General features: G+C 39.9%; 1 protein-coding gene across 1 annotated transcript; it reads left to right on the forward strand.

Moving 5' to 3' along the window:
• Positions 1-128: 128 nt before the first annotated feature.
• Positions 129-17,363, forward strand: SPIC (Spi-C transcription factor). Its single transcript, XM_074953775.1, has 5 exons — positions 129-140; positions 10,456-10,549; positions 11,668-11,780; positions 13,796-13,904; positions 16,936-17,363. The coding sequence occupies exons 1-5, from the start codon at positions 129-131 to the stop codon at positions 17,361-17,363; spliced, it is 756 nt and encodes a 251-aa protein (XP_074809876.1).
• The last annotated feature ends 4,760 nt before the right edge of the window (positions 17,364-22,123 follow it).

Genomic DNA, 22,123 nt, shown 5'->3' on the forward strand with positions numbered 1-22,123 from the left:
CGGCTCTGCCAGTTTGTGGCCAATGGAAGTGCGGAGCTGGTGCTCGGGGCGGGGGCAGCATGCAGAGCCCTATGGCCCCCCCGCCTAGGAGCCGGACCTGCTGCTGGCTGCTTCTGGGACACAGCACGATGTCCGAACAGGTAGGGACTAGTCTGCCTTAGCCAGGCAGCAATACCAATGGGGCTTTTAATGGCCTGGTCAGCGGTGCTGACCAAAGCCACTGCGACCCAGTGCCTTACATTCTGCGACACAGTACTGGGTCGCGACTCGCAGTTTGAAAACCACTGGACTAAGGAATTAAGCAACTTGAGCAAGGGTATCAGAATCTGTCCCTGTGTTGAAAACTCATTCAGAAAAGCTAGGAAGTCTTCATTTCAAATGGACTTCACCTGGGAACAGCAGTCTGCCTGAATACTGTAAATTGCAGGATTAGAGCCATAGCGTTTATGGTGGTATTTTTTTACTTACTTAAGACTTAAATCTCTTTAACAGAGCCAGCTGGAAATTTCAGTTCACAGCAATACTTCTCCAAATTCTAGTCATCTCTCCTTTTTCCCTTGTCTGACTGGGCCTTAATTGACTGCAGGTGCTCCAATTGACCTGTAGTAACCTTTCCCTAGTCTACAGGGAACCAAGCCTTGATCAACCTCAGGCTTATACTAAGCCATTTGGAAAATTTCTCCCTGTGGAAAATTTCAGCTTTTTTTTGAAAGCTTAAAAACTAAAATTATTTTGATTTTTAGCCACCAAAAATTGGAAAAAAAATTGGCCAAAACCTAAATATTTTGTGGTGGTGGCTAAACATTTTTGATTTTCTGGTTTTGTGACGACAAATTTTCTAAGTACACTTTTCATGTAAATTTTAAGTTAGTGAACAACCCAATTTTCCATTACATTTTTTTTCAATGGAAAATTTTTAACTAGCACTAGCCCATAAGTACAGAATTCACTTTGTTCTATTTCCCTTTTGTTCTTCATACGGGTGAAATCCATGTACAGAGGGCCAGCCGCAACTCTCTGCACCACTTCAACCCTCTTCTGAGAGTTCAAGTCAAACATAAATTGTGCATAGGCCTTATGCTAGTCTTCTGCACAAGGGTAAATTTCACCTCGTGTAGAGGTCAATCATGATCCCTTTAGGAATTGAGAAAATTTGTGTAGGGAGGTGTATTTTTAATTGAGATATTAATTAATAGATTTACTAATCCCATGTTGATTTGAAGAACTGGCACTTATTAAATCTATTTATTAATCCATGTAGTCAGCATTTTTTAAGAAAAAGAAAATGTGTAACTCAATTTTTTTTCTATACACTTGCCTTGATTAAAGCTGTTCCTTGTGCTGTTGCTGTGGTTTCTGTTTTTCCGGTTTGTGGGGACTTCCCAGTAGAAGACACTCCCCTGGGTTATATGGAGCCAAGGGAGAAGCCTCCCAAGAAGGCCTACTAGCAGGGGCAACTAGACCAGTTTGTTCGACCTCAATGAGGGGAATTGGAGAGAAAGTCAATGTAGGTTCCCCCTCTAAGATCTTATCCTCTCCCTCACCTGCTAGATGTAGTTTAATGAGTTCTGTAGGAGAAGTAATTACAGATTAAGGGCTATATCTTGCAAGGATTTAGGCACATGCTTAACTTTATGCATGTGATTAGTTCTATTGATTTCAATAGGACTATTCATACGTGTAAAATTAAGCAAGTGGTTAAATCTTTGCAGGATTGGGCTCTAAAACCACAAACCATGAAAGCACTAAAGCATATGCATAACTTCAAACACACGAGTCAATTAAAGTTACGTACATCTTGGCAGGATACAAATAAACTGCATAACTTGATCAAAACAATGGATCAAAAAGTCGATGACATTTTACCTTAGATTTAGAAATTACAAGAATTTGTAAAGCAAACAGAGAAGGATTGCTAACTGTCTTTAAAGAGCAATATAAAAATGAAAACTAATGTGCAGATTTATAGGACCCTCTCCAGAACTATAATCCAAAATAACATTGCTATATATTGGAAGGTCTGGTCTAGAAAATAAATCTGGGGCCTCCATCTTTCATATACAAGGTTTAAATGAGGAGTCTGATGGAGCTAATCCTCTGTGTACCTTATTAGAAGAGATTTCAATGTGAAATTTGAACCTTCTTTAACAATGGAAAATACTTTTCACTTTCCCTTATTTAAACAAAATGGTTTGTCTGACCTTTTAAAACAAATGTCTGACTTATAAGTAATTGGGATAGAGTTCTGAGAAGGATTAAAACCAAAAATACCTTTTACCATGATCACAAAATTTTAATATTTTCTAGCATAACCAAAGAAACACAAGTCAGGAAGTCAAGAAAGAATCTGCAAAAATGCATGCCAGTACAGCAATTTTTTCCCTTGCCCCATTGTAAGTAATGTTAGATGATAAATTCTATGGGCCAGAACTTCAACTGGTGTAAATCAGCAGAGCTTCACTGGCTTCAACGAAGCTATTTACACCAGCTCAGAATCTGGTCCTATATTTTTTTATTGATTACAATGAGGCTGGACATTTTTTAGGCTCCGTCTACACTCGATACTTTACAGTGGCACAGCTGTACTGGTGCAGCTGTGTCCCTGTAAGGTCTCATGTGTAGCCGCACTATGACAACAGGAGAGAGCTCCTGGGTTTGCTAATTTAAAGTTCGAATAACAAACTGATTTGGTATTAAGTAATCATGCCCAGATCATTCCCTATTCTTCATATAGAGGAGGGTATGTGTATATCCCTCCTCTTGCATAGAGAGAAGGGATTTGACACCTTGTTGCAAAGTCCTCAGCCCCTTCTGGACCTGGAAAAGGGTGCACCAGGATCTATTCTACACAGTGGAAGCAGGTGGAGACTGGAAAGCTGGGAACAGGCCAGGAAGATTAAATGCATATCATCCCTCACCCGCCTGGAGGCAGGCATAGTATTGCCTTTACTGTGGAGCCCTGAGGGCAGCTACAACCAATGGGATTTCTGGTAGCAAAGCTTCAGTGGAGCTACATGGCCAGGAAACTGGCATAGTGGAGCCTGCTGAGGGCCAGAGCAGGGATAGAGACACAGGGCCTCTGTGTGAGTGGCCTCAGCCACTCAAAGGTCTCTGAAGAGCCACTAGGTTTGTGGGCATTCCACAGGGGGCAAACCACCACCCCATGACAGAACAATTTCCACAGTCAGGCCCCCTTTCCACAAGTTTGTCTGTGATTATCTGAATTTCATATCTTAAGTCATCCATCTTTCTTGTTTGGGCAACTACAACTCAACTGACTTCTGAAATTCATGAGCATGCTACAAAGATATGATGAGAATAAATTTGCCATTTCAGATTGTAAGCTCCTAAGGGCAGGGATGGACTTTTATTCTGGTTTGAACAGTGCCTAGCATAGTGAGGCCCTGATGCTGACTGGGGCTTCTAAGAGCTATCGTCATACAAAAAAAAATTAATAATATATTTAACGTATGCTAGAGGCAGCATTTGGAAAGATTGCGGGAAAGAACACTTTTTATACTCTACCTGTATGAATTAAGTTTTACAGCCAAGCAAAGGCTACAGTGGCTTCAGAAACCTAAACAATGAATCTATTGTTGGAAGTATGTTTTTGAAATAAAGAGGAAATAGAAGACTAGAGGTTTATGGTGTCTCTATTTCTCATTGACATTCAAATTTTGAATCAATATATCAGGCTCATAAGTCATTTGAGACACTAAGATTTGAATAGCATGTTCTCATTTTCACACTCATTAGTGGAATCCACTCTTCCCATCTGATGCAAAAACCGTAACTGACACATTCAGTTCCTTTGTACACAAAATACACGAGGTGGTTGACATGTACTGCCAGGTTCAGCCATAGCAGAGATTTGTTGGGGAGGCTGATGGTAGCCAGATCTCCTCAGCCAGAGGTGGGGACAACAAGATCTCAACTCTAAAAAGAACAATACTTGTTTCTCCACAAAGACAGCTAGTTCTGCACATATCCCCTCAATTCACTCTGAGGAGAACTCCATCAACCTTGGGAGATAAAGGGTACGTCTACAAAGAAACCCTGTGGTATCGAATTTCAGAGCCTGGATCAACTGACTCAGGCTTGCAGGGCTCGTGCTACAGGGTTAAACATAGCAGTGTAGATGTTCCCGCTCAGGCTGGAGCCCAGGTTCTGAAACCCTGCGAGGGGGGTAGGTCTCAGAGCCCAACCAGAGTGGAAACATCTACACTGCTTAACCATGTAGCGCAAGCCCCCCAAGCCTGAGTCAATTGATCCAGGCTCTGAGACTTGCTGACATGGATTTTTTTTGCAGTGTATAACCAGTGTGATAGTTTTACCATTAGAAACCAAGGGGAGAGAAAATTAGGCACAGAGTGAGGCACTGTGATCCAGTAGACAGGATCTAGAACTGGAAGTCAGGATAATTGAGTGCTGTGCCCAGCTCTTCCTTGGGCAGTTAATTTTCTCTCTATATAACTCATTTACCTCATCTGTAAAATGGGGATAATGTTATTTACCCACCTTTGTAAACCACATTGAGATATAGTAATAAAAAGCACTAGGCAAGTGCTAAGCATTATTATTAATTGTTATTAGCAAACCTGAGGAGAGCTTTAAGGGCCTAATTTTCAAAAAATAGGCATCTAAGTTGTTTATACAATGGGTACGTGCCTGGGTGCAAACAGATAACTTCACACGCAAAATATGCCGCTTCAATTGCCACTCAGGACATTGTGCAGGCAATTCCCGTCTTGTGCATGCAAGTACCTGTTTTCCATGTGCAACTACATATTTTGCACACCTAGTCACCTCTCAGTATTCACACAAGCATATTTTTCAAGTGCAACTTGAGCACTTATATTTGAAATAATGGCCTTAAATATTTACCTCCATAGAACAAGAGGCTTTAGAAAACCTAAGGCTGTTCTACTATCATTTTCTCAGTGATGCAAAAGAAAGAAGTCATCCTTCGAATTTACAATTTCCCCACCAGTCCTGTATTTTAGAAGTTTTTGTTTTCAAAGGGTCTTAGACTTGCAAAGATTGAAAGCACATTCAGTTATCTGATGTGCACTCCAGGCAAGTTCTATGTGAAGGCACATGTAAAATGGAGATATAGATATATTATAGGATAACAACAATTACCATATTCACATGAGTATTTATACCTAATACAATGACAGTTATAGAAGCACAGAAATGCTGGCTCTTTGTCAATAATCTGTTCATCCCAAAGCATCTTTACAGATATAGAGAGCACTACAGCATCGCCTTTCATTCCTGTCCATAGCTTGTTCCTCTATTAAGCCCAGCCTGGTCATGTCCTTGTGTACAATGTCCTGCCACCTAGCCAGTGGCAACCTGAATGCAGACTTAGACACAAGTGCAGGCCATGATATTTCGGGCAATAATGCATCACCTATCTGTCAACAAGCACTTCTAGCTGATAAGAACACAGCAAGAACTTGGGACATCGGTGCTGGAACTAGAGGTGCTGGGGGTTCTGCCGCACCCCCCCCAATTTGAAGTGGTTTCCATCATATACAGGGTTTACAGTTTGATTCAATGGCTCTCAGCACCCCCACTATACAAATTGTTCCAGCACCCGCGGGGCCAGAGTCTGACGTCAGTTACACCAGTCTAATCTCATTAACTTAAACATTGTTTTTTCTGAGTTTACTCTGCTGTAACTGAGGTCAGAATCTGCTTGTAGTATTTTGGATTAATGCTATATAAACACGTACAAACATGGCAAATTTCTTCTCCATATTTTGGAGCCCATTCTTATTTTAAAAATCTGATACAATTGAAAAGATTTGTCACTATGTCTCTGTTGCAAGAAAGGGGTAAACTATAGAACTTTTTTAGTCTCACATTACAGAGCAAAACTGTAAGTTTAACTACTTAGTAAAGTTGAGCAGATGAACAGGAAGCTAGTTGCTTAATCAGCTTTAGTCCCACATCACACCCTGAGTTATGATTCACAATTTTACAAACATTTCTTGCAGTTCATTTTCCTTTGAAAATACATGTCAGATCAGAATCATTTGTAAAATGAAACTCTAGGTTTAAAACACCAACACTGAACTATTACTGTACTGTATTTTTCTAGAAAAAAATGTCAGATATCCTGAAGGTTCAGGGCCTAGTTTTGCAAAATTGCCCTTGTATTTGGCACCCACAGGTACTTTTGTCTGCAAATCAGTTATACTCACAGTTCAGAGTCATGTGTAGTATTACTAATTGACAGTCATTCTATTTATGTGAGCTTTATATTGAACTTGTTAAAGATGGTGCTTGGCTCATCTGTGTGAATACTATTTTACAGCACTGCATGGCATGCAATTGAGGTCATTTTGGAAAACATGCTAAAATAGATGGGGCTGCTTTTGAAAAGTTAGTTACCTAGATCCCGGTGAGAAGAGGAACTTTCCCCAAAATCAGGAGCTCTGGACTGTACAGAGCAAGAATTTTGATTTAGCTCTCTCTATATCTTAGAAGCTTCTTCCTAATTTATACATTGGGCCAGATCATCAGCTGGTGTAAATTGGCATAACTGCATTGAAAGCAATGTAACTATGATGATGTATACCAGCTGAGGATCTGGCCCATTGTTGGGGAAAGGTAGTTGGGCACAATTGTTAGATATGAATGTACTCTGAAATAAGAAAAATCAAGAATGTATTAGAAGCCTGTATTAACTGTGGTTTATTGATTCTATAACAGCCTTCCAAAATTCTACTAGCAAAATCCTAGAAGGTCACCCTCTCAGGGAAGATTGATGGATGAGTAAAATGTGTTACCATGACTGCAGACACGAGGGCCTAGATCCACAAACGTATTTAGGCTCCTAACTTCCATTGAAATCAGTGGAAGTTAGGAGCCTAAATACCTTTGTGGATCTGGGCCCAGACATGATTATATTTCACCTCACAATGATTTAGGAGCATGTCAGCAGGTTGATTTGATAATCAAAGTTAAGAGGGATTCAGGGCAGATCCAGGATTTTTTTTCTGGGTTATTATGACAATTATTTGGTCTGAAATGTGGCAGAGGAGGGTATGGCATGGAGCCACAAAGCCTTCATGATAAGGCCAGGAGGCACATAAATTGGGAGATGTATAAATTCATGTGTGATCCAAAGGAACTCGTAATTACTCATCTGCACATATCTTTTTGGGCACCAGTTATTCAGGATGGATGGGGATAAACCCATCTGACTGGGGAGCAGATGTATTTTTGTCTGATAGTAGGGAAGGAATCTGTAAATATTGGTGAATCTGGTGGACAGTGGGGGAGACAGCCAAGCTAATTGTTGGCACATTGCTGTGACAGGTGTCGCGTACAGGTACAAGTTACGGAAGGTTATCAGACAAAATAGATTGGATGAGGATTTAGAGAAAAGCCTCCCTTAAGGAAGCTGGGGAAAGGGGGTTCAGTACTCCTAACATCTGGTACAACAGGGAGCCAACCCCCCCTCCTTTTCCAGACCCCTTAAACCTCATACAAGGGGATGGCAGAAGGGTCCCAGCAACAGGCTGGCTGGGACCAGGTTGGGAAGGGGGAGGGCTGAGAGCCCATCCCAAACTGGGGGAACCAATTAAGGAAATTATGACCAGCGCTGTATAATTTATTATCAGGTATTTTAAGTGAATAAGGTTGTGGGCTAATTAAACCACATCCATTGCCTTCTGTCTTTCTTCCAGTATGGCTGGGACACTATTCACTTCTCTCTCCACTCCAACACCCCATCCCAATCATCATGGCAAAAGGAAGGTAAGCAAATTTTGTATTTGTGCTGTAACATTTTCATGACAATTTTACAAGGCTGTTCCACAGTCACACAGAATCAATTTTATTTGCTTATAATTTTGCATATTTTAAGCAATAGTTTAAACACGTTATTCCAGAATAAATTGCTACTATTTTGGAAAAAACATTATGCAGCACATAGTCATTCTATCTACTGACCTACACAAAATTATAAACTATGATGGCACTGTGCTGCACCTTTGCTCAAAAACAAAACAAAAACCCCTAGTTGAAGCACTTCCCCAAATTCAGCTATTTAATGGAACCTTTCTGCCAGCCTATTGCTGTAATAATTCAGTCCTTCATTATTTATAAAACTGGTTCTTTGTGTTGTACGTGAAGTTTCTATCCTAGGTAAGTGTTCAGATTATTTTTCTCTCTCTTTCTCTGTTTTCAGCTCTGCAAATGGTACAGTCTTTCAGTGGTTACCAATATTTTACCTTGTTAGGCTATGTAAGCCATCAATTATTGTAGCTGTGTAATCAGCTTTACCACTTACTAGTCTGGAGTTTTGGTGGGATAAAACAGCTCCATTTTAAGAAATGTATGTTAATTGAAATGCCAGGAATGCTGGTTTTAAATATGAACTCCGATGGATTTCAGCAATGCAGAATCAAGCCTTTAAATGAAATTCTAAAGCTCAGAATGCAACAAATACCAGGGCCAAAATCTGTCTTCAGTTACCTCTGAAATCAAAATCAATAGCTTTATACCAAAGAGCAACTTGGACAGTCCTGTGTCTGTTACATTGAGGAGAAATCCTGATCTCACTGAAGTCAATGGCAAAACAACCATTGACGTTGTTGGGCCGGGATTTCACTCTTTTTGTTTAGACTTTCAGAACCACATATATGGTAACAAACAATTTAGTCAGGAAGGGTTTAAAAGACATTTATAAAATTAGATAGTACCTTGATATATATTTTAAAATATACTGCTACTTGTTTACAGGAGTGTATTTAACATGTCAGATCTTTATGGTCAGTTAGGAACAAAGTATTTGTTTCTCGTTTATATTTAAATACCTCATCTAGATTCTCTTATCGAGCTTAATTCTACTTCCATTGAAGTCAGTGCCAAAACTTCCACTGTTTTCAATGGTGCAGGATCAAACCTTTTATGAGGTAAAATATAGCTTGATTGAATTTTTAAGATAATTTTAATATTACACTTAAAACTGAAAAAAATTACAGGGCATATTTCAGAGAGGTAGCAAAAACTAATTATATAAAACTGCATAAATACATATATATCTATATGTGCCAAAAGAAATGCTAAGGAACCATCTGTACATAATACTGCACATCACATATATTCTGTGTTCGGCTGATTAAAAATTATCTATCATCACTGTTTATAAAACAACCTAATTTGCTTGAGGGACTGACAATTACTCTGGAGGGCTATGTATATGCATACATATTTATATGCTAAATTATGGAGGGGGGGAAACTATTCTTGTTTTCAGTGATGTCTGAAAACCAGAAAGACTTAAATACCTGCAGTTGAGTCAGGACAATAATCTTTGGGAAATTAAGCGGTTAAGGTAATCAAGATTTAATGCCAATAGCAATATATATTCACTTTAAAATTTCTCTAAAATGTTCGTATATAGAGGTTAGATATGTGAGGTAATAATGTCAGAACTAATAGTTTTAATGAAAGTAACGTGGTGCTTCCATGAAATCTTAATAATGAGAAATTGTGTGGAATTTTTAATACAAAATCCAAGACAAATCTCTAAAATCAATGTTGTAACTAATTTAATATTAATTATATTAAAAATTTCAATCAAAGTGCACTTTCTAAATGTAGATAGGTTTTTATCAATAATGATGTAAATTACATAAATATTTAACCACATTCTGTTCTGAGTTGCACTGTTAATAATCTGGAGTAACTCCATTGATTCTACTGAAGTAATTTTAGTGATGTTGAAATACCTGAAAATAATATTGTTTCCTTTTAAACAGGATTGCAACTTTGGTATCAAAATAATGGTAAGTCAGCAGTCCCTTTATTCTTATTTTTCATTTAAGAACAGCTTCCAATTTACTACTAGAAAACACTTAGGAGTTTGCATAGTTTGCAAAATTATTGTTATCCCTACTTTGAATAAAATACCGAACTGCCATACAATGGCAAAAAGTGGTTTTGTAAAATTCCACAGTGTGGTTTCCTATATGCTTCTTTACAATATTGTAGCTTGCAGTTCCTAACTTGTGTGTCACATGTTAAGCCACATCTATGTTATTGTTTCATAACTTTAGTTTTAATAAGTCATATTATATTACAGATATAAATCTTCCTATTAAAGACTATAAAACAATCCAACAATTTTGTAAACTTTTGCTGCAAATTAAAGACACTGGAAACATTTGCACTCATGAGTAATTTTATACTCACATTAATAATCCTATGGATCTCAAAGAAACTTTTCAAAGGACCAGAAACTAGTCATATGTATAAGGGTTACAGGATCAGGCTGTCAGTATCTGCAAAATTTATACTCTTCCAGGATGGTTTATTCTATGCAAAATCTATTATGTTGTTCTATTTATTTGGGATTTTCCAAGTAACTGGAATTTGAAGGATCAAAGCTGTTCTTTGTTGATTTCAAGCAGAAAAGACCTATTGTTCTTACAGAATTATTCTGACCAAGACATATTGGGTCAAGCCTTTGAAGATGCTTTGGAGGTATTACAGCAACATTCTGATGGTGAGATTCAGTATTCACCAGGTAAAAAGAATTATTTTCCATTATACTTAATCATTTTTAATTTTTTACACACAAAAAATCTGAAACTGCTTTGTTTGGACAATAGTTTCTAGCTACGGGCTCCAACTTTCCAGTTGGCCAGGGGGTGCTCACTGCTCAACCCCTGGCTCTGCCAAAGGCCCTGCCCCCACTCCACTCCACCCCTTCCCGCCCCCTCCTCTGAGCCTGCCAAGCCCTCGCTCCTCCCCCCTCCCTCCCAGAGCCTCCTGCACACCGTGAAACAGCTGATAGGGAGATGCGGGGAAGGAGGGGGAGGCGCTGATCGACAAGGCTGCCAATGGGCAGGAGGCACTGGAAGCGGGGCAGGGGGAGCTAATGGGGGGCTGCTGACATATTACAGTGGCTATCTGGCAATGTATATTGGTAAATTCTGGCTCCTTCTCAGGCTCAGGTTGGCCACCCCGCCTTATGCTATCTTTAAACATCCTGAGAAATTTAGTTATTTCAGTGTAAATTCTTTTTGGCATTGCAGGTGCTCACACCACAGGAATATTTTCCCTGTATTTCGTTTAGATTCGTAACATTCTGTAGGTCCCTCATTGTGAAGATTTTCAGATCAACGGGATAGAACTGCCTAAAATCATGCTTACAGAATTCTATTTATTATTTCATTCCACTTGCTTATACTGATGGACATCTGCATAGAAAGTGTACAAAGTATTCTTTTCCTTTCTAACAATTCTAACATTTGTTTTAGTTTTCTATGATGTTCCCTGCTTTCATCATTATATTTGGTGAGCATGGGCCTTTTCTTTATTATCCAAACTATTTTATATTGATCAATGAGCCTCTTTTCATGAATTCTGTTTTCCATCAAACTAAATAACCCAACAACCTAGTGACATTATTAATTATTATTATTATTATTAATGTTAGTATATGAGTACTATATGCTTGGTGCTGGATAAGCCACCAATATGAACAGAGTCCCTGCTCTGGAGAATTTGTAACCTAGAAGGCAGACAAAGAAGGACAAGGTAAAATGGTAGACCCGGAAGGAAGATTTAGGTGATTTTAAAAAAAATTATTTCCTTTTCTTCCCTTTTATCACTCATTCTTTTTTCCAAATTTTCAAGTAGATTATAAAAATTGCCTGGCCCTAATCAACCACCATCCTCATCTCCGAGCAAGTCCAAACTACTCTGCAGCACCACCTACAGAGGAACCAGTATACAATTGGAGAAATGTAATAGTAAGTAAATCACATAGTGTAGCAAGCAGCCATAAGAATGAAAGCTGGCTGTTCATATTTCACATTCTGCCAAAAATCCAGCCTCAGAGGCGCCGACTCCATGGGTGCTCCAGCCCTCGAGCACCCACGGGAAAAAAATGGTGGGTGCTTAGCACCCATCGGCATCCCTCCTATCAATGCCTCTCCCTCCCCCCAGCTCCTCCAGTCTGTCGGAGGGCCCCACCAATCAGCACCTCCCCCTCCCTTCCAGCACCTACTGCCTGCCACGAATGAGATGTTTCGCGGTGTCAGGAGGCTCTGGGAGGGCGGGGGGAGGAGTGAGGGCGCAGCACGCTTGGGGGAGGGGATGGAACTGGGCGGGAAGAGGCGAGGCGGGGGCATGAAGAGGCAGGGAAGAGGCGAGGAGGGGGCGGAGTAGGGATGGGAAGAAGCAGGGTGAGGATGGGGCATTGGGGGAAGGGGTGGAGTGAGGGTGGGGCCTGGGCAGAGCTGGGGGAAACACCCCCTGGCAGATTAGAAACTCGGCACCTGCCTGGTCAGGAGTAATTCAGATTAAGCTGCATGGGAAAATCTTTGCACAGTGTGTTTCACTTTAGCACCAAGATTAACTATTTGACACCATTGGCTAGAGGAGATCAAAGGGTACTGATGGAGATGTAATTCTTAGTCTTTTGCACAGTGGTTCATCGATTAATGTAAATCACTGGAGCTCTGCAAACTAACAGACAAAACTACCAGTAAGGTGGGGACAGGTCACCTTTATAGTATTTGGACAGCAGGCTGAGAAGAACAAACTCCAGTGTCCAGTCTCTCCCCATTTTAGGATGTATTTAAATGATTCTCGTGACTGACTTATTCTCTTGACTTGACTTGTAAGAAGGAAAGCAAGATTGCCAAGTACTGTGCATGTGGTTGCCTCACCACCAGCCTAATTTTAGAGTGGGGAAGGTGGCAGAGGGCAGGGTGGGGGCTCTTGGTACAACTCTACCCATTCTCCATTTTTTTAATGAGTGGTCTTCCAAGTACTGATAGAAAACATCTCCCTTACTCCATGGTCTGCTTCTTAGTATGCTGCTAGGCCCTAGGCTGCATTGCCTTCCCCACAAAGTCCCCTCCACAGTGGGAAGCCCTGGTGAGAGTCACGTGTAGCTCATCCTCAAAGGGAACCTGTCCAACACTTTCAAACGATGAGCCTGGGAGCTTAAATTCATAACTTTGCTAGACACTAAGGGCATGGCTACACAAGAGAGTTTACAGCAGCGCAGCTGCATCAATGCAGCAAGAGGTAATTAAATCTCTCTAATGTAGCCATTCTAAGCTCTCCTGTTGGCTTAACTACTCCAGCCCCCGTGACTTAGTGCTGCCCACACCAGTTCCTATGTTGGTGTAATTTACGAGGTGCGGTGGGGGGCAGGAGTGATTTATTCATCCCCCTGAGTGACGTAAGTTACACCGATATAACCTGTAGTGTAGACATAGCCTAAAAATCATGGACTGAACAGAGACACTGGATTTATGGCTTATTACAACAATCTGTAACCCACTAACTACCCTTTTTGTCCTATGACTGCAGAGGGTGTTAACAGATCACTCTAGCTTCAATGTCCCTTAGAATATGTGCTAACTACTTTTGCTATAAAAATAGCAAATAGCATTTATATTTGAGATAAAAATATGTTATTTAGACGTGACGCTAGGAATATCTTTCCTGGACTTGAAAAAGAGCTCTGTGTGGTTTGAAAGCTTGTCTCTCTCACCAACAGAAGTTGGTCCAATAAAATATATTACCTCACTCACCTTGTTTCCCCATGGGATGGTAATCAGCCCCTAGTTTGACAGTTCTCTTTATTAACACTATGTACTACACACAGTAGTGGTGGGGGGAAATCACCTGTGTGTCATGTGATGAATGGTAGGATTCCTTAGGCTATCCAGCGAGCCAGTTCTTTTCAAGTTTTCTTTTTCTCACATGGTGTTTTCTGGTAGTAACGCTTTGTTGTCTTAATTTCTTGAAGAATAGTGCAACAGATTTATATTCTGAAGGAACTGTTTACCACACTCTGTCGAATATTCCAGAAAACCAAGTGATGCATACTACTGCTAGCCAGCAAAAAGGAGGGAAAGGTGTGTAGAAAGAACTGTGCTATCTGTGAACATTGTATTATCTCCAAATCCTTCTTTTAGAAGTGGTGAATCATGCTTCTTTTATTATTTCCTCTACTATTATCAGGAGAAATGTAATTAATCTTTTGATGTAATATTTACTGGAATACAACTCCCAGAGGGCTTAATTCTGATCTGAGGTCTGCAGACAGATAGCAAAAAGACTGGAATAATCTAGCCATCTGAGTGATTTATAGAATGCTCTACATCAAAATGTTACTCCACCAGAATATTGTCATTTTCCAAGAATAGATACATCTTTTGATGTCTCAGTCTCTGACAGTATTCCCTCCTTACCTGAAAAAAGGTAAATCATTTGTGGTGAAGACCAGTGCAAAGAAATCATTTAGCTCTCTGCAAATGTCCACTTATCCGCTTTCTTTGCTTCTTTTATTCCCTGTGGTCCAGCAGACTCATCAATTCCCTGGTAAGCTTTTGAGATACCTAAATAAAATTTTAATGTATTTTGTGTCTTTGTCTCTTTGCTCTTCAAATTCCCTTTTAGCTTTCCTAAATTCCATTGTGAATTTTACCTACCATAGTTTATGCTCCATTCTATTGACTTTACTAGAGTTGGATTTCCATTTTCTGAAGGATATCTGGTTTGGCTCGAATTACCTCATGCATCTTGCAATTTAACCACTCTGTTTTACTTGCCTTTCTGCTTGTTTTTGTTTCAGGGTAAGCATGCCTTCTGTGACTCTGCTATGGTAGACTTAAGCAGCCTTCATGCTGAGATGAAATGCTCATTTTTTGACTTGAGGGTCTTCTTGAGTAGTTTCCCTTTTCTGTTGTGTTTGAAATCTCCCTTTCTAATATTTAGTCTCAGAGTGCTAGCTTTTGTTATGTTCCCTTGCTGACTGATGTTAAACTTGATTATACTTCGGTCACTATGATCTAGGGGTTCAACTATAGTTACTTCTTGAATAAACTCTTTGGAACTAAGTCAATAATAGCCTCTCCCCTCCTGCGTGCACTAGAGCTCACTATTCCAAGAAGCAAACATTAAAAATATGGAAATATTGCCTCTCTAAAACTTATCCTAATGCAATACTTGACCATTTTACATGTTGTTAGTTGAAGATACATTTAGTTATTATTCTTTTATTAGACTTAGTTGCCTGTTTGATCTCTTTCAACCCTGTGCACTCAATGGCCTTCTGCTGTTCAAGAGTCCAGAACTATACACCCTACTAGTATATTTGTATTCTTCTGACTTGGGATTTGTAGCCATACAGATTTTCCACTCCAAACTTTTAACTTTATTATATGGAATCTGTTAATTATAGTGCTACTGCTACAACTTCCTGTATAATTTCTAGCCAGGGCCCCTTGACTTTTGTCATTCTACCAAGTTTCAGAAATGCCTATTATGTCCCAGGCCCTCTTCCATTGCCAGGCATTCTAGTTCACTTATTTTTGCTTTTAAACTTTTCATCATAGTAGCAGAGTATTTATTTCTCACTGTGGCCTGATTTTAGGGAGGTTAATAATATTGTTTAGATAATATGGGTCCTATAGGCTACATAGCTGTATGCCTATTTTTATTTAACTCCTTAGTCTGACATCCTGTTACTTTTCTGGAAAGTACCTCTGAGCTCAAGTGGTTCCTCCTCCAGTTCAGCTGTCCTATTCTTTTTTACCAGATGCAGGGTTACTGTCATCCCTAGCAGATGTCTTGGTCTGGAATAAGTGCTTCTGGGCAATTGTCAGCTTCCCCCCTCCTAGTTTAAAACAATCCCCCCAAATCGTATTAGCTTTAGGTGCCAGCAGTCTGCTTCCACTTTGGTTAAAGTGGAACTTCTGCAAGGACTCTCCCTTCCCCAGATTGTTCCCCTGTGTTCAATAAAATTAAGGGCAGATCTACATTACCACTTTAGTCGATATAACATATGTCGCTCAGGGGTGTGAAAAAGACACCACCACCCCCGAGCGACTCAAGTGACAGCAACTTAAGTGCTGTCCACGCTGGTGCTATGTTGGCTGTAGACACTCTCCCAACAACATAGCTCCTGCCTCTCAAGGAGAGCGTTTCCCCGTCGGCAGAGAGCATCTTCACCAGACACGCTACAGCTGCACCAACGTAGCGCTTTTATTGTAGACCTGCCCTAAGTCCCACTTCTTTACACTGGCTTCTCATCCCCTGTCTAGCTGACTCTGAGCATGGAACTAGAAACACTTCAGAGAAAAGCAACTTTAAAGCCCTGGATTTATGCCGTTTTCCTAGTAATCTACCTTAAGTCTCCAGAACTAGAGGTGGCTGGAGGATGACAATTCTGTTTCATGACAACTTTTGAGGCATTAAAATTTGTTTTAGTTCCACCTTGGAATGAAAACAAAAGCTTTCAAATATTTTTGTGAAATGGAATTGTGTCAAATGCCCATTTTGTGATCAAAAAGGTCAGGGTTTTGAATCAGATCTCTCTCTCGAATTGACCAGCAAGTCCACCCTGGACCTCAGAAACTTTCCCAGTTGGTCAGAATCGATTTGTTGAACCCAAATTGTTTTGGCTTTGACAAAACAGCATATTTCAGCAACAACAACAACCCCTTTTGCCTAAATATTCTGACCGGTTCCATTCAGAACCTCTTTCCTGCATTGCTCCATGGCATTGGTTCCAATATTACCTTGACTATGGGCTCCCCCAAGCGTTCATTAGAAGACTGTCTAAATATCTTGTTAGATTTGCCACTTTTGAGGCCAGCTACCAAAGTGCCAAATGTTTCTTATAGTCACCATATACCCCACTCTCAATCTAGTAATGATCAAATCCCCATTGCCACAGTCTGTCTATATCTCACAACCATAGCCCCATTAAATCTGTTGCTGGTCTTCTACTGCTCCAGTTATACTGGCCTTTTAATCTGTGACTGGGTACTGCCTTGACCTAGACTTTACCTTTAAGTCTCCTTTCCAGGGAAAGGGCAGCTGCCCACCTTTCAAAATGGATCTGAGTTATGCTCTGACCATTTGCATTTTATTTTTTGATAGGGAGAAAAAAGCTTCGCCTGTTTGAATATCTTCATGAGTCTCTGTGTGACCCAGATATGGCAAACTGCATCCAGTGGGTGGATAAACCCCATGGTGTCTTCCAGTTTGTTTCCAAAAATAAGGAGAAACTTGCAGAGCTGTGGGGGGAAAGAAAGGGAAACCGCAAGGTCATGACATACCAGAAAATGGCCAGAGCATTGAGGAACTATGGAAGAACAGGGGAAATCATTAAAATCCGAAGGAAGCTGACATATCAGTTCAGTGCAGCTGTTTTACGAAGACTCTCCCCATGTTACTTCCTGGGAAAAGAAACAGTTTATTGTCAGTATCTTCAGTACAATCAAGAATACCAGTGTTCCGATGACTGGATCACTTATAATAGTTACATGTATAACAATGACCCTGAGCTGCAGCATGCTAACGGCTAGACATGTGTCACATTAATTTGTCTTTTTAATAGTTAGAAATATCTTAAAGCTCACAACTCTTCTCTCAATATATATTTTTCTTTTAAAATGTAATACACACACACACACACACACACACACACACACACCCCATGGGTGTGATTATCAAAAAAGAGAGGTTCAGTGCTGGCCTAATTTTGTGCCCATTGCAGTGAATGAGAAACTTTCATTGACCGTACAAGCAGCAGTTGTTAGGTCAGTTTCTGATCTCCATTATATCAATTACAGGAGTTACTTCAGATTCACACCTCTGTAACCAAGATCAGAATCTGGCCTGTTGCTTGTTTGACATCACAGGCCACATCCTGACATTGATCCTCATGCGACTCTCATTGACTTCACTGGCATGTCTGTGCATGGAAAAATGGAAGGGTATGGCTCTGAATTTTCAAATCACAGAGTTTATATGTACCTATACTCCACTAATCAGACTTGCTTTCAGATGGATGTACATGAAATACAAGTTGGAGGGTGTTCAACCGCCTGCCACTAGTGCTAACTTTATTAACCAATACTTCTCATTAGTGATATTTTATAAGTAAATATCATACTGGATTTGTATGCCCACATGACATGGAAGCTGGGACCGGTGAATGCTAGTGAAGGTACTAATCCTTAAGCATTTAAATTAACTCCTTGATATACAGAGTCAGGATTTCCAGGCACCCATTTCATTGCTGGCAGTGACACTCACTGGGAGAGCTACCATACCAGGAAGGGGTTCATCAGGGATTAAACTTTTTAAAATTTATTTACAGTTCTTTTCCTCATAATTCTAGAAGCTGCATTTTTAAAGGGGCAGCAATTTCATATTCAGTTGTAAATAACAAATGTATTTTTTATATTCTCTTAAGTAGTTATAATTTACATGTTTAAAATACCACTCTCTGTCTCCACTCAGCAGCCTCACGCTTTATTAGTGTAGAGGAAATTAAATTTAGATACAGAATACGTGCACTCAATGCAAAGTTAATGCAAGTCGCATTGCTTTACCATTTACACCTGTTCACTGACCAACTTACACCATCATTTATGTCACTGCAGGTTTTGTCCCAGACAGATCCATGGGATCTGTACCCAGTCCCACAAGGCCTTGATTTGCCCATGGTAACTATAAACACAAATATGTATGGAGAAAAAACTGGTTTGTAAAGGGCATTAACAATGTTGACCTGACCTGTCTGACATTAACATGAAATCATGAGGAAGTAGCTCCAGCGTAGAATAATCTAGATGGCTATGAAAAGAACAGGCTTGATTCTGCTCTCACACTGATTTTTACCCCAGAGTAACTCAATTGACTTTGATAGTTAATCCTGATTTACACCAATGTAGGTAAGATCAAAATCAGGCCCTATATATTGTTTATTAATATTGGGGGTGGTAAGGCAATCACTTTGATAGTGGCTCCAATACTACATTCCCTAGCAAGCAAAACTCTAACTGAAGTTAATTTTTAATGATAGAAAGGTTGTATTACAAGAAACTTGAGTGAAGCCATAATATTATACCAATAATGGGTCCAATTATTGAAGTCAGTGGGAGTTTGCCTGACTAAGGAGTGCAGGATTTGGTTTATCAGTGTTTTGTTTTTGTTGACATTTCTTGTAACATACAGACTTTAATATAATAGAAAAGACAGCAGACTGTCTCTGGTACTACACATTTGGGTCCAATCCTACCACACCAGGAACATTACCCGAGGTTAGAGTGTGAGATGAAGCTCTTTAATTTGTGATTCCTTCTCTGTGTAAATAAACATGCAAGTACAAAATGTAACTAACTTGAACTTTCTGAATGTGTGCAAACTATTTAGGAAGCTGAGTGAGTTTAGTTATTATGTCTATGTCTCCCCTTCCACGCTTTTTTTTTATATTCGCTTGAATCTTACAACAGCATGTATCAAATTAAATGTCTACTTTGTCTAACATGATTAGTTCAGTCATTGTATGTTCAGATTTGCCTCTTTTGACCTGAGCTGTTTGCCAAGAAAATAAATACTTATTGAGATTGATACAATTATTTTTTTTAAAATTTTGATATAAACATTAGGCTTTGGCATGTTGGTTTGATAATCTTCTGAACAAAGCATGGAGAGTTAACAGCAGTGGTGAACATGAGAACAGCCATACTGGGCCAGACCCATGGGCCATCTAGCCCAGTATCCTGTCTTCCAACAGTGACCAGTGCCCCCATGCTTCAGAGGGAAAGAACAGAACAGGGTAATTGATGAGTAACCAATCCCCTGTCATTCAGTCCCAGCTTCTGGCAAACAGAGATTTGGGGACACCCAGAGCATGGGGTTGTGTCCCTGACCATGTGGGCTAATAGCCATTGATGGACCTATCCTCAATGAACTTATGAAATTCTTCTGTGAACCCACTTATACTTTTGACCTTCACAACATCCTGTGGCAATGAGTTGACTGTGCGTTGTATGCAGGAGTACTTCCTTATGTTTGTTATAAACCTGCTGCCTATTAATTTCATTGGGTGACCTCTGGTTCTTGTGTTATGTGAAGGGAGTAAATAACACTTCCTTATGCACTTTTTCCACGCCATTCATGATTTTATAGACCTCAGTCATATTCCGCCCTTCCCTCCCCAGTCACCTCTTTTCTAAAATGAACAGTCCCCATCTTTTTAATCTTGCCTCATATGGAAACTGTTCCATATCCCTAATCATTGTTGTTGTCCTTCTCTGTATCTTTTCCACTTGTAATATATCTTTTTTGAGATGGGGCACCCAGAACTGCACACACTATTCAAAGCATGGGCATCCAATAGATTTGTAGAGAGGTACTATGGTATTTTCTATCCCTTTCCTAATGGTTCCTAACATTCTGTTAGCTTTTTTGACTGCTGCTGCACACTGAGCAGATGTTTTCAGAGAATTATCCATGATAACTCCAAGATCTCTTTCTTGAGTGGTACCAGCTAATTCAGACCCCATCATTTTGTATGCATAATTGGGATTATGTTTTCTAATGTGCATTACTTTGCATTTATCAACACTGAATTTCTTCTGCCATTTTCTTGCCCAGTAACCCAGTTTAGTGAGATCCCTTTGTAACTCTTTGCAGCTAGCTTTGGACTTAACTATCTTGTGTCATTTTGTACCATCTGAAAACTTTGCCACCTCACTGTTTACCCCTTTTTCAAGAATATTTATGAATATGTTGAAAAGCACTGATCCCATTACAGATCCTTGAGGGACCCTTTCTGCACTGTGAAAACTGACTATTTATTCATACCCTTTGTTTCCTATCTTTTAATCAGTTACTGATCCATGAGAGGACCTTCCCTCTTACCCCATGACTGCTTACTTTGCTTAAGACCCTTTGGTGATGGACCTTGTCATAGGCTTTCTGAAAGTCCAAGTACACTATAGCCATTGGATTTCCCTTGCCCACATGCTTGTTGACACCCTCAAAGAATTATAATAGATTGGTGAGGCATGATTTCCCTTTACAAAAGCCATGTTGGCTCTTCCCCAACATATCATATTCACCCATGTGTCTGATAATTCTATTCTTTACTATAGTTTCAACCAATTTGCCTGTTATAATCATATCCTCATTTAATACCAAGCACTCAAGTTCCCTCACCTTATTATTTAGACTTCTAGCATTTGTATATAAACACCTATAAAATCTGTCTATAAACACCTATAAAATTTAGTTGTCAGCCTTCATGTGATGTAATTGACAGGGACTCTTTTTCATTTGACTGTTTCTCTTCAGTTCCTACCTGTACTTTATCAACTTCTATTCTCCTCTTTACTAAGATATAGAGTATCCCCTTTAATAAATCCTTCCCAAAGGGGTGTCTCTGTCCAAACCATGTGCTCCTCTGCACCTGTCAGCTTTCCCACAGCCCTTAGTTTAAAAACTCCTCCTCCTTTCTAATTTAATATGCCAGCAGCCTGGTTCTGTTTTGGTTTAGGTGGAGCCTATCCTTCCTGTATAGGCTCCTACTTTTCCAAAAGGTTCCCCAGTTCCTAATAAACCTAAATCCTTCCTCCAAATACCATCATCTCATCCATGTATTGTGACCCTGCAGTTCTGCCTGCCTAACTGCCCCTAGTCTAACTGGTGAGAGTATATATCTGTAGATGGAGAGAAATGGGGATGAAGGAGAACTGTAGGGAACTGCTAGAAAAGCACTTTATGAGGGGTAGAAGAACTGGAGGGAATTCAGACCGAGAAGAAATGAGGGTGTAAAGAGAATTTGTAGAGGCAAAGGAGGAAGAGCACATGCTCTTAAGAAGAATTAGTGGGGACTGGGGAGAGAGGTCAGGAGAACTAGAAAGAAGGGCAAACAATTAGAAAGTTAAGATCTCATTTTTTTCAGTGGGAGAATATGGGTGGGCGGGGAAGGGGGGATATTCATGACTGGAGCAGGCAATGGAGTGAGGCCAGGGTATATTGTGTGTGAATTTAAAAGGATGACTGGATTACAACTACAAGTTTACTTACATGGATCAATTAACATTGATAAAGAGGAATAAGAGGTCACTTTAAAAGCTGTTAACACTTCCAAAACAACTAGAGGGAGCTGGATAGATTTTAGGAATAGATACTTTTACCATATTTATGTAGCTACATATTTAGTGTCCCTAAATATGTATGATGACCCTAGGTTGTACATGTATGCTGAAAAGGTTTCTGACTGTAGATGTCTTTTACTTTAGCAGAAAAAAAGCATAAAAAGATCCAATGG

The sequence above is a fragment of the Natator depressus genome, chromosome 1, assembly GCF_965152275.1.
Source record: "Natator depressus isolate rNatDep1 chromosome 1, rNatDep2.hap1, whole genome shotgun sequence".
In the NCBI taxonomy this organism is placed as follows: Eukaryota; Metazoa; Chordata; order Testudines; family Cheloniidae; genus Natator; species Natator depressus.